This window comes from Mixophyes fleayi, chromosome 6 (genome assembly GCF_038048845.1).
Source record: "Mixophyes fleayi isolate aMixFle1 chromosome 6, aMixFle1.hap1, whole genome shotgun sequence".
Lineage (NCBI taxonomy): Eukaryota > Metazoa > Chordata > Amphibia > Anura > Limnodynastidae > Mixophyes > Mixophyes fleayi.
Window position 1 is genome coordinate 206,181,636 of NC_134407.1, and position 18,010 is coordinate 206,199,645.

General features: G+C 40.3%; 1 protein-coding gene across 1 annotated transcript in view; it reads left to right on the plus strand.

The window, feature by feature from the left end:
- The window catches only part of TBCD (tubulin folding cofactor D), a 187,095-nt gene that overhangs the window by 24,441 nt on the left and 144,644 nt on the right, over positions 1-18,010 (plus strand). The window contains exons 9-10 of the mRNA XM_075178183.1: positions 16,314-16,359; positions 17,830-17,962. Of these exons, the coding sequence (XP_075034284.1) occupies positions 16,314-16,359; positions 17,830-17,962 (179 nt within the window). The remainder of the gene's footprint in view (positions 1-16,313; positions 16,360-17,829; positions 17,963-18,010) is intronic.

Genomic DNA, 18,010 nt, shown 5'->3' on the forward strand with positions numbered 1-18,010 from the left:
TTATAATCTCTTGTCCATGGAGTCCACCATTGGAAGCTTGTGAGCGTATTATGTTAGGTGGCCGTGATGCATTCCATACGGTACTTCGACCAAATGCATTGTATGGTGGCAATTAAAGAAGACAGCAACAATCTTCCAGTGTGCGGCAATTAGGCATTTAGCCGCACTCAAGATATTTCTACTTAATGTTGTATAGGACGCGGAGTGTCAGGGATGGGTCTGGGTAGAAGGGCATCTAGCGAAGAGTCGGCCATTCAGATATCTGTTGCAAATTCAATATCATCAACTTCCTTCCAGTAGGGTTGTATTTTTGGGCAAGACCACCAAAAACAGAGTACTTCGCCTGCATGCCCGCCATCACAGATCCCAGGATGCCAGGAATATCTAACCTAGACCTGACGGGACCTAATACCACCCGTAGAAAGGTTTAAGGGAATTTTCTTTTATTCTCACTGATATCGAGGATTTGCAAATTAACTTTAATTTTGATCCACTATTTGGAGTCGAGGATTTCCCCCTATGATTTGCTATGTTATATAGTCCAGATCTCCTGAGTAATTTCTGCTACCCTTATTATTTACAATATAAGATTTATTGCTTCCTGTATATCAGATGCAGGTCTGTCACCATATAAACCCATGACTGGTGACATTCTGCTTTCTTTGTTGTATCTCCTGCAGGCCAATTAATAAACAGACTGATCATTTGTATTTATTTTGGTAAGGCAGCATCCAAAAATAACAAAACAATTGCATTAAATATTTCATAAAAGTAAATCAATATATAAGAAGGGGGGGGGGGTTCTGTACAGTTCACAGAATGACAGATTAGACAAGTAATGTCTACAAAAGGTGCTGCTGACATCATCTATATCTTATATTAAATCTGCCATGTATCTGCACACAAATGAATATAAGCAAGGGGGCTATACTTTCAATTAATGGTCAAATGTGTCCTTTCATTACACACATAGTATTGATACAATTGGTTGCTCAGGAATAGGCAAACCTGGATTTATTTCCTGTGTGTTCTGTTTACAGCAGAAACCTTTCTGAATTTGTTTTCTAAACAAGTTTAACAGGTATAATTCTGTTTTGATGGCAATTGGTTTACATAAATATGGCTAGTTTTTCTCTGGACTTTCCCTGTGGTTTCTTACCATGGATCATAACCGGCATATTCAGAGGGGATTGTCCTTAGTATTAGAAGCAGTATAACATAATCTGGTACATGTCTATTCATATCTATTTGTCTAAAGATTACTTATTTATAATTACATTTGTATAATATTGATGCCATTTTCATGTAGAAGAACATTAACTGTACACTTAGTACATTGCCAAATTGTCTTGCATGCTTTGTGATCCCAAGCAGCTCCCGTATCTCTCCCCTTCCCTCTGGTATGCTAGAATGTTATTCCAAGATGGCGTGTTATGGTGGCTTAGTGGTTAGCAGGTCTGCCTCACAGCACTGGGGTCATGATCTATGTTGGTGTTATTAGGGTCAGTGAAAGGGAGGTCACTGTGGTCGGCTATACTCACCGCTGGAGCTGGAATACTGCTAGGGGCAAGAGCATCACCGGGCACCCCCTCAAGATGTGGGCAGCACGGTGGCTAAGTGGTTAGCACTTCTGCCTTACAGCACTGGGGTCATGAGTTCAATTCTCGACCATGGCCTTATCTGTGTGGAGTTTGTATGTTCTCTCTGTGTTTGCATGGGTTTCCTCCGGGTGCTCCGGTTTCCTCCCACACTCCAAAAACATACTGGTAGGTTAATTGGCTGCTATTAAATTGCCCTTAGTCTCTCTTGGTCTGTCTGTGTGTATGTTAGGGGATTTAGATTGTAAGCTCCAATGGGGCAGGGACTGATGTGAGTGAGTTCTCTGTGCAGCGCTGCGGAATTAGTGGTGCTATATAAATACATAGATGATGATGATGATGATAGATCCCCATACAGATTGGTGGAGGGTAGCTCTGACTTTATAACACGAAGGCAGTGATGTTATAATCAGACCATTAAGACCTCGTCACCGCTGTATATAAAGTGACAGATTATCTGGGTGTCACTGATCGCTATGGATTTCTGGAAGTAATGTAATAGCTTTATAATGTACACTAATGTTCTCTAATAACAAATCCATCTTTTTGCCCCTTTACAAAATAATTAAATGGTGCCTGTGTCTTCTGATGAGAAGAAAGCCTATGCCCTAAACTAGTGCTGATGGTGTCCAGGTCATTGTTGCACTTGTCTGCTGTACTCCTTGTGTGTACTGGGAAGAGACGCCATACTGGTATACCTCTGACACTTGGAAGGGTGGAGGGCTAGTAGTAAGGTTAAATGAGACTGGAACAGGTGTACCTGGCAGCCAGAGAGTTACTTTGTCATGCTTGTGTCAGTTCAGAATTGCAGGGATGGACTTCTTGTGGTTGTAGGGTACACCTTTAAATCCCTATGATTAAATGTCAGCTGACAGGCTGGCTAGGTTGGGGCTCTAGGCGTTGTCACACCCACTTGTTGCGTGACACAGATGCCATCGTGTTCTGGTAGCCCCAAGCACTGTAACTGGAAAAACCATTCAGCAGTTTTAATTAGGGCTATGAATAATAGGGACATTAACCCTGTATAATTACTGTCCTAGATACTTTGTATCATGCATGCCTTCTCTGTGAGGACATGAAAGAAAACAAACGGCTGTCATCTGCTTTTATAGCCAACGCCGGTCAGTTACGACATGGCTGTATGTTTATGTAATGCGGTGTCGCCACTGGTGGAGAGAGTGCGCTATCCATACATGGGCACCGCTGTTCTGCCTGACGGGTCCGGATGGTAACATTGGACAGATTTGGTAGTTTTGCACAGATCACACGGGGCCGTATTGGTTTGGTTGGAGGGTGATCACAAGCTTTGCAATAGATGTCCTGACTGAGGAATAGGTGTTGGTGCTTAATCCACAATAATGTCCAATATATGTCATCAAATGCAGTACTTGCCGAGTCTGTGTTTATTCACATTGAGAACACAGAATGTCCACAGTGTTTGTGATCACCACTTCTAGGGTATTCTGTACACGTTGGAACCATAATTGCGGGTACATCAGTACAATGTATGTAGTAAGTGTGTTTAGATGGTACATCAGTACAATGTTTGTATGTAGTAAGTGTGTTTAGATTTTAATTTAATAAAACGCTGGTGCTCGTAAATACGCTGTTGTAACTCTCTAATTATCCAACCGGCAGCCTCCACAGTAAAATCTGCCAGGGTAGTACAATTCCTCCTGAGTCTGAGTATTTGGGTCCTTGGTACCAATTTCAGCCACGGGTGTTTCTGCTCACTTTTGGCACGAGGATAAGCCCAGCTGTCCCGATTTAAGTGGTACAGTACCCATTTGGGGTACTAGTGTCTCTTCATTGCTGAACTGCAGGCTTTTTTTTTTTTTTTTTTTTTTTTAAGTATAGCAGCTCGAAGTCTTATTTATTAATAATATTATCATAAGCTGCTTCCGCTAGTCAGTTTTGCATTTAATATGTCCGTGGGATCTCTATGAAGTTGTCATTAAATATGTTGTTCCTCATGATATTTATCCTTCCTCAATATCACCCATTACTTCCCCTTATCTACTTCTTTTATCACAATGTCCCTGTTTTGCTTCAGTGACATGAATCTGCTGTGAATGTATATTCTCCTTTTTGTTTGCTGCTAATGGGCATATCATTAAATGCTTTTAGCGTAAGTTATTAAAAGGTCTATATAAAGGAACCTTGTCAAACACAGGGTTCAAGGTGGATCTTTGTCTAAACGAAAGACGCGCATACTTATTAAAGTGAATCGAATACAACAAGGAGTGGGTCTGAAGACACGTGCGGTGGTAAATTGAGGTGTAGGTCTGCTGTGCTATACTACACCAGACACTGCAGGATACGTCCAATGACTTTGTGGATCATACATTGGCACAAAACGCAGGGAAGAATAAATATTGAATTAATGTTACCTGTTGTTTATAATATAGGCATTAATGATAAAACAGTAATGTTTTATTCTCCTCCCCAATTAAATACATTTGTTAGGATGTTCTTAATGCATAAAACACTGTCAACATTATTTGTCAGGACTTGAACTAGTCTTGTAGCTGGAGCAAGAAATTCGGCAGAAAATCAAGTACCTTTGAGCTGGACAAAGCTTGAATCGGAAGTGGCTGTGTGCGCTTGAGCTTGGCGCGCGCTTATTGTACATTGTCTAGGTCTGAACGCCTCTTCCCTGCCACGTTCCCTCCCTGAACACTTAGGCTGTGTTAAGTGTCTTTTGCGTTCAAAGACGGAGCAGACAGGGCTGCGTTTACTGGCATATGGCCCGGGTCTGGGCATGCGCAGAGTGGTATTGCGGACGATACGCTCAAATCGGCAGATACGTGCCTTGATGAATACGGTCTGAAGTGTGCAGTTGTGTACCGATAGCCTGTCGATTTAAAAGAGAAATGGAAGTGTGTAGATTTGTTAACCCATGAGGATCCAGCTTTCCTCGAGAGGATTTGAATGGGATCACTGTTTTTTGGGAGTGATGTCTGGGCTGTTTGGTCAAGTACAGTCCAATAGTCCAATGCTATGAGGACCTGTCATCACAATATAACATTGACCTCAGGATCTTTATTACCTCTCAAACGACCATGGGCTAGATTTACTAAACTGCAGGTTTAAAAAAAGTGGAGATGTTGCCTATAGCAACCAATCAGAATCTAGCTGTAATTTTGTAGAATGTATGAAATAAATGATAAGTAGACTCTGATTGGTTGCTATAGGCAACATCTCCACTTTTTCAAACACGCAGTTTAGTAAATATACCCCCATGTGTGAAATGAACCGTTTCAGTGTCAGGACACTTATTACTGGAATGTTGCTGAATCTGAATCTGAATCCTTGTTCTCATATGTTTACAAGGGGTGCTCTCTTTTGGTTGTGCCTTGTAATTTCTGTCATGGACCCCTTTCTAAAAACGTAGGTATAGACATGGGTGCGGCCTGGTTCCTATGCACATTCAAGCAGATGTTTTTGTGTTTTGCAAAACACGGTTAAAAACTGACCATGTTAAAATAATAGAGAAACTAAACACCTCCACCCTTTCTCCAAGCCCGGTCTTTCTATCTCCTGAGGGATGGTCACGTAAAGCTATACATGAAATAGTCCCCTAGGCAGCTGAAACAGGTGACTTTACCTCAGTCCTGTTCTACAAGGCCCACAGGCACTAAAACACACTACCATGCCTTAAGTCTGCTCATACCTTGTTGGGGTGTGGGTTTGAAGTGAAGCCGGAATGTGTTGTGGCCTGTGGGGTTTATTTTTGTGAAGAAATAACTTGTTTTCTGCAGAAATGTTTTTAGGTGGAAGATTTTTTTTTTAAATGTCATCAGCCCCCTTCCCCCAAAACTAGCACAACTATGGGGTTCTCATGCCAGCAACCCTTACCCACCATTGTGAAGGCATGGCTTCCTCTCCCTGCATTGGCTAAGCTAAGGTCCTAAGACTGATAGCACATACTTTTCTACCTCTGAGGAATCACAGCTCCAGTACACTACCTGTGGCTATATGTCTTTTTCTCCACCCAGCAATGTTTCATTATGTTGTCACTTGAAAATCAAAGTGAAGTTTTGCATTCAATGCCATGTTGGTGTTTGGTTATGGGAGCTGGTTATAAAATAGGACCTCTGTTCACCTGTTTACTTGGGGAGGCGCACATAATACAGCGTACGATCAGCTCAGAGTGGTCTCTCCAGGGCCTGCTTTCATCATACCTCACACCTCCTTCTATGAAGTGTAGCCTGGGATAGAGCCTAGTGCAGGCCCGGCCTGTTGTGAAACTACAAGCCCCAGCATGCTTTGCCAGTAGACAGCCAGCTGAAAGCTTGCAGGGAATGCTGGGACGTGTAGTTTCACAACACCTGGAGAGCCACAAGTTGGACAGACCTGGCCTAGTACATGGAGAGCATGCTTTATTTAATGTTTTCTCCTGGGTCATTGGGTTTTGTGAATGGCATATTGGGTACAACGTAGCCGTTTCTCTTGGAGGAGGTGTCCCCTTTCAGTTTAGAATAGTTTGTAGCCTTTCCATCAGTTATCATTATACTCCCACTAGTTACATTATTTGATTGTATACACACACATCGTCCAGTGAGGAGCGCTTTATCCCCACTGTGACCTCTGCGCTAGTCGGCGGGGAGAGCGGAGACTCTAAGGTGGATCGCAGAAATATATTGCTCTGCAAACAAAGGGCGGGATTGCAGTGTTTGCTGTGGCACTAATAAATTCTTTTATTTTTAGGTAGACTCCAAAAGTAATCTTGCCAAAAACCTTAATGGGTGTTTTTACCTTCAGATAACTCATTCAGTGTTTACTAAATATGGTGCTTTATCTTTCTGATCCCCCTTCTGTGCTTCTTACCCAAGTGTTTATATTATCAGAGTTATGTATTAGTTACCCTGGGATATGATTACAATTGTATCCAATACTGAGGAGAAAATACATTAACCTCACTGATGATATACATGGCTGAAAAGCACAACGGGGGCAGAATCACTGATATACATGACTGAAAAGCACAACGGGGGGGGCAGAATCCCTGATGATATACATGACTGAAAAGCACAACAGGGGCAGAATGATAAAGTTTATTGCAAGTAGATGAAAAGTTGGATGGAGGAGGGGATGTACATCCAATATGGACGTTCTCACAGTATGTATTGGATACAGGTCAGATTATATGTACAATATGTATGTCTTATAATGTAAGGGACAACAACCAGTTCTTAAATACAAGGTATATTTTATATAATTGATGGTGGTGAGCATCTGTTACATAAGTGCTTGCAGTAAGCCTCATGTTGTGTTATGAGTTTTGTAGGTCACGATGTCAAGGCATGCAGTACTGCTAGGCATGGATCAGGCGGTGCCACTAATAATGACCCATTATGTAGTCTTCCACTGTCAGCCTCGTTAATCAGAGGCCAGATGCATCGTGTGGAGGAGTTTGAGGTGTGGTGCATTGTTCTTAATTACCTGGAGACTTGTTTTGCTTCCACATCATAGTGTTATTTAACAAGAAGGAGAATATGGAACACACATCATTGTTCAGCTTCCTCGTGGCTTCTGTCTAAGATAGATGGATGTTGCATTTAGAAGCTCACGTTTTCTGCAGATTGCAGAAGTGCTGGGATTAGTTTGATGTCGGTCACGCTTACGTGACATACAGGATGTGATCCAGCTGTTCCGCCACGTGAGCCAAGCAGCGCCCCCAGTTCTGGTCATACTGAAGCCTGTTAGTGTGGTTGGAGGATGACTGCACAGTCATTTTCTAACTGCGTTTGCCAATGTGCCCGATTAATGCTCAGAACAGTATCGGTCAGATTATTATTGGTCATGGCGGCTGTTCTCATGGCGTGTGCTGCAATACCGGGCCCATTGCCTGATATTCGTTGCAGTAGGCAGTGTGCAGCCAGTATCACAGATAATGGCAAAAAAGTTCATTAGGTTGACATTACTCAGATTCTCTGTTGTTGTTGTTATTATTAACGTGTGCATGTGTGTGTGTGTGTATATATATATATATATATATATATATATATATATATATATATATATATATATATATATATATATATATATATATATATTTATTTATTAATTACTGGGCAATACACACAGAGATGTAAGAGGGCCAAGTACAGTCGGTCCACTAGGAGAGGCCGAACGAGGAGAGAGTAGTTTGGAGTCACAAGTAGAGTGTGAATTATCAATTTGGATGTTGGAATCATAATGATGGTGGGGAAGATAAAAAGTGAGGGAGTCAGGAAGAGAAATATTCAAGTAAATGATGGTGTGGTCCAGGGGGACAATAAACCACAGCGACACTCATAGAGAATGGGTTGAAAATCCTAATAGTATGTACTTCAAAAGATGTGAATGTGAGTGATGAGACCTTTGGTAGAACTGTGAATGTGCAATGTGCGAAAAGAAGTTGTCCAAACGCACCTCCCTATCTGCCTCCAGGTGTGGGGGTGTGGGTGATACGGAGGCCACCATGTGAAAGGGCTGCAGGTGAGGCAGTGTCAGATTGTGTGAGCCATGTTTCCGTTATTGAGATTGTCTGAGAGGAAGAGGTTGTTTAAGGAGGTAAGTTTATTACAAATAGAGCGTTCATTCAATAGGGCACATTTAAAGGACTGTGGAAGAGATGGGAGGCAGGTGATGTGTTTGAGGTTCGCTTCATTTCTATAGTGTTCTGAATAAGATATACGTGTAAGGAGGAAATTGGATCTGGTAATATATCACCGGCTAATAGAAGCAGAAGAGATTGTAAGATGTGTGACCTTTTTATTTTGTAATGTCAGCGTGAGAAAGTTACAGTTAATGAAAAAAGTTAATCAGTGTTAATTAGAGGGCAGTGGATCATTGAGGGGGCATTGTGGACAAAGGGACATTATCTGAACACATTTGGATAATGTCGTACCACACAAATTCTGAGTGCATTTTAGGATGATTTTTACACTGTGAGGTCTTATTTAATATTACCTCAGCTGAATAAGCCATATGGCCCTTTCCACTCGCGTAACTAAATGCAAATATGCAGAGAAGTATAGACAATTGTGTTACATAGTAACATAGGTGATGAGGTTGAAAAAAGACCCCAGTTGATCAAGTTCAACCTATTTTGGATCTCCTGCGATCCCTCTCTTATATTTGAAATTGATCCAGATAAAGCAGCCACCAATCTATTTCAATCAGGAAAAAAATCCCTCCTGACCAAATATTGCAGTCTTGTTTCTCCCTGGATCCACTACTATCCTTCAGTTTTATTAAACGGTCGTAACCCTGGATATCCTTTTCCGCTAAAAATTTGTTTAACCCTTTCTTAAACATATCAATTGAATCTGCCTTCCCTTGCAGTTAATTCCATATGTTGACTGCCCTTACTGTAAAGAACCCCTTCCTTTGCTGGTTGTGAAACTTCCTCTCCTCTAACCTTAGGGGGTGACCGCGTGTCCTGTGTATAGTCCTTGGGGTAAACTATTCCCATGAAAGTTCTCTATATAGACCCTTAATGTATTTGTACATAGTAATCATATCTCCTCTTAGACGCCTCTTTTCTAAAGTAAGCACGCCTAAACTGGCTAACCTTTCCTCATAACTTAATGACTCCATACCCTTTATCAATTCATTCTCTAAACCCTTTCTGGCTCCAAAATGTCTTTTTTAAAGAGTGGTGCCCAAAATTGTACTCCATATTCAAGATGAGGTCTTACCAACGATTTATATAGTGCCAAAATTACACGGTCTTCTCTTGTATCTATGACACTTTTTATGTATGCCAATACTTTATTGGCCCTTGCAGCTGCTGCTTGACATTGAGCACTGTTGCTAAGTCTTCTGATTCCCCTAAATTAATCCTGTTTAATTTATAGATTGCGTGCTTCTTTTTGATGTGCATTACCTTATATTTATCTATGTTAAACCTCATCTTCCATTTGGCCGCCCAATCCTCCAGTTAATTCAAGTCCTACTGTAGAGAAACAAAGTACATTTTGCTCTAATTTTATTACTTTACAAAGTTTAGTGTTATCTGCAAAAATGGAAACTTTACTCTCTAAATCATCACCAAGGTCATTAAAACATATATTAAAGGACTGGCCCCAGCACGGAACTTTGAGATACACCACTTAGAACTTTTGACCAATTAGAAAATGTTCCATTTATCACAAATCTCTGTTCCCTATTCTCCAACCAGTTTTTGACACAAGTTCAAATTTTGTTTCCTAGACCCAATTTCCTTTTTTTGCAAACCATCCTCTTGTGTGGCACTGTATCAAAGGCCTTTGCAAAATCTAAGTAGACCACATCTACTGTACTACCTTGATCTAAGTTCTTCATAGAAACTAATTAGATTAGTTTGACAAGACTTATCCCTCACTAAACCTTGCTGATTCCCACTAATAATCTTATTGCGCACCAACTAATCCTGAGTACTATCCCTTAATATACCTTCCAGTAGTTTCCCCACTATTGATGTCAGGCTCACAGGTCTATAATTCCCTGGTTGTGATTTCGTCCCCTTTCTAAACAACTGCACCACATCTGCTATTCACCAATCCCTTGCTATTGAGCCTGATGAAATTGAATCTATGAAAATTAAGAATAGCGGTCTAGCTATTTCTGAGTTAAGCTCCATAAGAACCCTTGGGTGTATGCCATCTGGACCTGGAGCTTTTTTTATCTTAATTTTATTCAGTCGCCTTTGGACTTCTTCTTTTGTCAGCCAAGTACTAATTAATGGTACGGTTGCATTTCCATTTTTATGTATTATTCCTACCATTTGTTCCTCTCTAGTAAATACTGAAGAAAAGAAGGTGTTTAATACCTCTGCTTTTTCCTTATTATCATTAATCAATCCACCCATCTCACTTCTTAGGGGTCATATATCTGTTTTAATCCTTATGTTGAATATCTAATACTTATGTTTTATTAAACACAGTAATAGAAATAATAGCCATCCAGTTATTAATGTATATTATTTAGCTCAATAATACAGAATGGTTGCTGTATATCAATGTTGATTATTGGATTTACTTTTTCAAGTGTACAAGTCCTCTGCGTAAAGTGTAGATTTTGGGAGATGAAGCAATATTTGTCGGATTCAGTGTACTAGTTACATCACATGAGGCACGTTGTGCTGATCAATTTGTGCCCTAGTGTCATTAGTTCCGGCTGCATTCTCTGCCTCCCCTGAGTTTAGGTGAGGGGCCCACGTTAAATAGACTGCTTCTGGGGGTATACATATGGAGAATAAGCGTGTCCCAGCTTGACGTTGCTACATTCCGTTGCTTTGCACCTGTCTCATATTTGGCACTTGGGGTCTAAGTAAAGCAGGTGGCTGGCTCCAGGGTGTTGTCTTTAACTGACACCTGGCACAATGCACCAGGATGCCATGCCAACTCTGTGCTTGGGGCAATGCTGCCGGAGGCTGGCACACTATGCCGAAATATTTGTAATTAATATCTTTTTCCTCTGGACTTAAAATTTTAAATAAATATTTTAATTGTAAAAAAAATCCAAAAATGTAGTAGTGTGGATGAGGCATCGGAAAAGGGACGGCCCTGGTATTGTGTGTTAAATGCATTAGTCAGGGCAATTACTGAACTTTTAAGACACCTTCAAAGGTGGGGGGGTCTGATGATGTATACATAATTGCTGTAAGACCAGGCTAAATGTAGCATCTTGTTTACCTAACAATTACCAGATTCTCAGTGACCGTTTAGTAAGGGGACTGAGAGTTACTATAAGAAGTCTCCAAAGTGTGAATTGGTTTTTGAAATACTATGTCTAACAGTATGAATAATCGAAATGACTGCTGGGCTATTTTTGGAGAGGTAGACCTCTAATAGAGTAGATTTGAATGCTTACATGCCAAACTCCAGGTATGCTTTTTACTCAAAGGGAAGGTTCCTGATTGCCAACTTTGCATCATAGACGGCTGAGTTTCCAGTGCCCAATTAGTAGCTCGGGTGCAGGCCACCAATGGTTTTGTTATCTCTTTAGCCACTGTCGCCCCTTAAACCAAACCACCTTTTCTTTGCTGTAAGTGGAAAAAATATAAACGGGGTGGGGTAGTATCAAGTTTCCTAGCTGCAATTTTGAGCTTCTCCCTATTTCGTGTTTCAAGGGACACAGCACTGTATGAAACTAGCGCTCCAGACAGGGAACACTTGGGAGGACCAGTGCACCAACATGCTTGAAAACTTCATATAGAGCACACTTTTCGGTGCAGGTAAGACGGGTCTGTGCAATATGTCTGGCTGTGGGGTCTGTGCAGGAAAAGTAGATCTGTTGCCCATAGCAACCATTCAGATTCTAGTTTTCATTTTCTAGAATGTTCTAGATAAATTATAGTTGGAATCTGATTGGTTGCTTTGGTCAACATCTCCACTTTCCCCTTTTAGAAGCTTTGATAGATTTACCACTCAGTGTCATAATCATGAGGGTGCAGTGTTGCTATAACTGTGTGAGAGCTCTGAAGAGTTTCTTACATAGGGCCCCATTTACTCTACCAATAAGCGTAACTGGAAAACACTTTTTTGTTCTTTTTCTGGAAAGGACGTTGGGTATGGATAGAGCTGAGTGGAAGAGACATGGGGCTAGATTTACTAAGCTGCGGGTTTGAAAAAGTGGGGATGTTGCCTATAGCAACCAATCAGATTCTAGCTGTCATTTTGTAGAAGGTACTAAATAAATGAAAGCTAGAATCTGATTGGTTGCTATAGGCAACATCCCCACTTTTCAAACCTGCAGCTTAGTAAATCTAGCCCATGGTATCTGTGTATTCTGCTTTATCAACACATTGTAGGTGTCGGCAAAGGATAAGTGATTGTCACCAGCATTGACAGGGGTTGGGTGTTTGGTAGATATCTTCCTTATTTAGCAGATCAGTGGTGCTACCATTAAGTGTGTGCTTTTAGTTGGGCCTGGGGATTGTTATTAGAGCGAGCACAATATTTCCATGGGTAATGATCACTCAGTGACCACCTTGGAAGCTGACTAGTCAGATTAATTACTTTCAAAGAAATATAAAACAAACCGATTATGTATTGCCGAGTAAAAATATTTGTAAAATAAATTAATTAGGCTCCCCAAATTCACAGACCCATCCAGCACTGAACACTTCTCGGTAACTTTCCCTGTGTTGAAAACAATAGGTGTTATCACTGATGAGCTGATGGCGTTGTTTATATGTCATGCTGGCCACGCACGAGGATATATCGGCAGTCATGGTGGGCAGCTATCCTGAAGTACGTGACGCCGAAATGACCACAATGCCCGATTAACCAATCAAAAACAATCAGATATGTTGCGAAGTGCATTCGGAAGGGGACTGCTATGAGCCGGTGTGTGTATGTGCAGTCATCTTCTTGCTTGCAGGCCCCAGTTGGCCCAAGTGCCAATCAGCCGTTATCCAATTAGGCACAGTTATCTTTAGTGTCAGTGCTTGGGCTGAGTGTCAGTGCTTGGGCTGATTGGCAGGCTTTGCCTTTGTGCAGGCAGAATAGACAGTGATTGGAGAATCGGATATCGCTAGGTGAGTCATGATGGCCGTATATTTGTTTAAACTCTGTGTGCTTGCACACATAGTATTCCTAAATGAATGAAACGGAGAAACTGGAACTGTGATCTGTGTGGGGAATTGTGTAAATGCTCAGATTCGGCTGTTCAGGTGTAGGGGTCTGCAAGCTTATTATACACATACATGCTCCCCTCGCACGTCGCCCAGTACTGCCATACATGATCCATTTTCTGATTTTTAAATCCAATGTTGTTTATGTAATATGATTGTATTGGTGCCCACAATAGCCAGTTTGTGTTAAAATGACAAAGTTGGCTTACCAAATGTTAACCTGTTTGTTCAAGCTAAACAACTGTGAGGTTCTTTCCCACGTCACTCATTCAGACTAGCAGACTGGCTAGTTGTCAGTGATGTTAAATCTTGGGTAAGGGGGGGGGGATGGAATTGTTCCCACTATCTCTCGTGTCTTCCCAGACATGGTTCCCCAAATGGTCAGCTATTTGGCGGACAATAGAATGTAATTATAATAATTAACCATAATTCATTTTTATGTAATTGAGTGTTACCTGGTGGAGTTCTTTAAGATACATAGTACATATGTATTTACAATTGGGAACAAACATTGATAAGACAATACTGGGTAATACATACAGACAGAGAGGTAAGAGAACCCTGCTCGCAAGCTTACAATCTATGTTTTGATCTGCACAGCTAGTCCACACTTGTTTGATGGACATACTCATCAATATGATCATATAAGGTCTACATACACAGAGGGGAATATTTACTAAACTGCAGGTTTGAAAAAAGTGGAGATGTTGCCTGTAGCAACCAATCAGATTCTAGTTCTCATTTATTTAGCACATTCTACAAAATGACAGCTAGTATCTGATTGGTTGCTATAGACAACATCCCCACTTTTTCAAACCTGCAGTTTAGTAAATTTAGGCCAGAGTCTCTGAGGTGATTCACCCTACAAGATTCGGGTACACCTAAAAATCTAGCCACAAAACTAGCACTTGAGATTCAAACACATGATACATGGTGGACTCATTACCAATTGAAACATGATTACGCCTCTATCTCTCATGTGCATTCAATGTATACTAGCATTGATTTAATGTCAATAGATAAATGACCTCTCTGCAACTAATAGCTCCAACTGATGTGCACTCCATGATGTGGTCCAAGTTAGGGATATAGGGGCCTTATCAAACCCCAACTCTTAAGAGCTGAAGAAACAAATCCAACTCTTGATGCATTTACAGACTATTATTCAACTCTATATAGTCTACCAAATACTACGATCCAAATACTCCTCAGCCAATGAAGAATATCATTACCAGCTTCCTCAACACTACCTACTTACCCAAACCAACAGATATGTCGACCTGATGTTCCTAAACACCCTATGGTCTTCAAAGTAGATTTCCTCAGCAGTCAAATATTTGACCAATGGTCCTGACTGTTACTCAAAACTCGTTTACAAATCTTTTTCGCAGAACTTTCCCCACATCTTCTTAACCTGCTCATTTGCAATGAAAGCGTGTTCCACAGAAATATTGGAAGCACAAATAATGAATATGCCTATTCCATTTACGAAAATTTTAGGCCAATTGCACTTGGGTTTATGCTGAAATCGATTCTAGAATTGTACTTCTCTGACTGCCAGGGTCTCATAGTCTATGAATTTGCATCTAAATACCTTCTCATTAATAATGGAACGATACCCAGGTACCCCTCGCCCACAGTAATATTTCTATAGAAGCCTCTGCGTAAGCCACCTGACCAGTGATAGGCAACCTACACATTACGCTTAATCTCAGTAATAAGTTAAAACAATACATTTAATGACAGAATCACCAATCTGTAGTAACGGATCAGAAGGCATTTTTCTGACAATGAAGGAAGGAGTCCTCTAAAGGATTGAAGAACCATACCAGCAGTATGTTTGCTGGTTACGGACTACAAACTTATGTCTGTGTCATTTTATGTGCTGTTTTACAAGAACTCTTCTGGTATGTGTATATCAAAGCTGTCTTTTACCATTAAAGTATGATAATGCACTATGGAAGCGCCCCTCTCTGCTTGATAGAGATAAATATATATATATATATATATATATATATATATAATCAAGCAGAGAGGGGTGCTTATATATATATATATATATATATATATATATATATATATATATATATATATATATATATATATATATATATATATATATATATATATATATATATATGTATAATATTATATCATATTTCAGTTCCAATACAGACCTGTTAGCAGGCACATTTCTTTTTTCTTCTCTCCTAATCACATGATATGTTGTAGAACTTAGTGATGGAATGTATAACATTCACATGAATGTACACCGAAAATTCCGGGACTGTTTCTTTCTGCTTATTCATCTGCATAGTTCTAAGGAATGGTGATAAGACGCAATAAATGTTACTAACACTTGGAAAGTGAGCTTTGTGTGGCATCTTGCCAAGTTATGCTTAATTACATGTCTAAGAGCAAATTAGGTCAGCTCATCCCAGTATGTCACAACCAATACTGACTTTGGTATGCAAATAATGAGAGCAAGTATTGTGCTGAATCACTGTTGTGCCCTCTGATATGATTAAGACAGTGATGGCTATTTACTAACATTGCCCACAGGTGCTCAAACTGCACTTATAGACCCATCATACGTTTCCTTTATTGTCTAATTTGCCCTAGACAGAAGCTAATTGCAAAGCTGCACTATAGAAAACAGCAAACAAATCACTGTAAGGTTTTCACATATGTACATAGAAAGCCCTAAATAGTCTTTGCGTTCATCATATTCAGACGTTGCACGGTGAATGCAGCATGATGTATTGATCACTAGGGATACTCGCTTCTCATACTCGTTGGACCAGCGCTGCAGCCTGCTGTTCAGCACTGTATTTCTTTTTGAATTTCACTCTAATTTTAAATATTTTGCTGTCGTATGCCTGCTATATGTGACGACGATTAGTATGTAAATATCTTGTCATGTCGTCCAATAAAGGTAATTTTTATGCCTAGTGGGCTTGTTTGTAATAAGAATGGGAACGCCCAGACATCTCTAACCTGATCAATAGGCTTGAACACTCTACTGGGACACTCTACTGTCTTTGTGACCCTCTTTTATATTTGTAAGAGACATAAGGTGATCTAATCAAATGTATGTTCATTTCCAGGCGCAGCTTTTCAAACATGGGAAGAGAGAGGACTGTTTACCATATGGTGAGATGTTTAATTACAAATAATAATTTAATGTAGCTCGTTTAAATATTTTAGGCCCTCTGTTGCAGTATTTAGTCCCTCTGTTACTCAATAGTAGATTATGATACCATTGTAAAATTGTCTCGTTTACTACCCCAGAATAAGTAGCTTTGTAATATATTGTATTTGATTTGCGAGTTCAACTCTCCTTTCGGCTCTCACTGCTTAGAATCTGTATTTAATGTAAATTTACCATCAGCCTCCCCAGTCTTTACTCTTTTACCATCTTCTTTGTCCCTGTCCTCGCACCCCTCTGTGTTACGTTCTATCTTCCATGTCTTACCCCATCCTTTCATCTTCCCTGCAATCTGTCAGTCTTTACATCCTATTGTTCTGTCCTTCCCTCTCTGTCTCCTTTCCCTCTCTTCATTCATTATTTCCCAGACCAGATCCAGTGTTTCCCGCCCATCCTCTCCCTCTTTACCTCTCCTTTCCCACATTTCTCTCCTGTTTCCCTCTCTCCCACTGTATTGTCCTCCTTCTCCTATCTTGTTATAATTACATAGAAAAACACTGCTCCTGGTGTTATATTCTCTATGCGTACATTGCTATTGTTGTGGCTTCTTTTTTGTATTTAGTGTGTTTACATGAGAAGTTTGTCAACGGAGCATGAAAGTAAGCGCACGGTGTAGTTGGGTGTTATATCACACAGAGTGGAGAATCCACTGTGAACTATAGACTGAATATGGTGTAATAATTCAGTTCTGCAATGGAATTCTTGGACTTGAAGTAATATAACTGTTTGTTATTAAACCACCTTTTATTACTAGTGCAAATACCCAAAGCTATAGCACATTGACATAAATTTTATTATGTGAGATAATGCAGCCCCCGCTGGTGATTATAAGCCTATTACAAGTCATCAAGGAGATCTGTGAATATCTGGTGCAAAGTTGCATAAACTCAAGGTGACTTCTATTATCTGTAATAATTCATAGTACAGGGAGAATTATTCCTCATTGTACACAACTTTTCCAAATGAACATAGAAGCATTGACCGTTTATACAGATATATTATCTACTGGAGTTTATAAATACATTAACATCACTTGTGTATTATGTATTTTATATCAAACCTGAATGTGTGTACAGGAAAAGTTAAAAAGCCCAGAGATAAAATAATGAATAAAATTGATGAAAAACATTTTATTCCGTTTTATTTGGCTTTCAGTAAGCTGGCATCCCGATCCTGAGTGTTAAGCTACAGGTTCACTCTTTATCTTGGCCATATACATGAGGTTAATTTAGAGCTTTATTGTAGCCCGTTAGTGTTGTCAGAAGATGTTTTCAAACACAGACCACTCAAAGCATCAATCATCTCATCCAGATAGTTGTATATCTGTGCGCCTCGTTCAGTGACGTTCTATTATAATCATTGTAGCGACACAAATCTGGTAACGAGCCGCGATTCGCCCCTTCTGTTTATTGTAGCCGCAACTGTGCTGAGCGCTCTGGATAACTGCAAGCTCCGCGACAGCAACCACACTGTCCTTCGCAAGCTGGGGGTCAAGCTTGTCCAACGTCTGGGACTCACGTTTCTTAAAACCAGGGTGGCCAAGTGGAGGTATGTAATAATGTCTGAGCTCTTAACTAACTGCTGGAGGGTCTTACT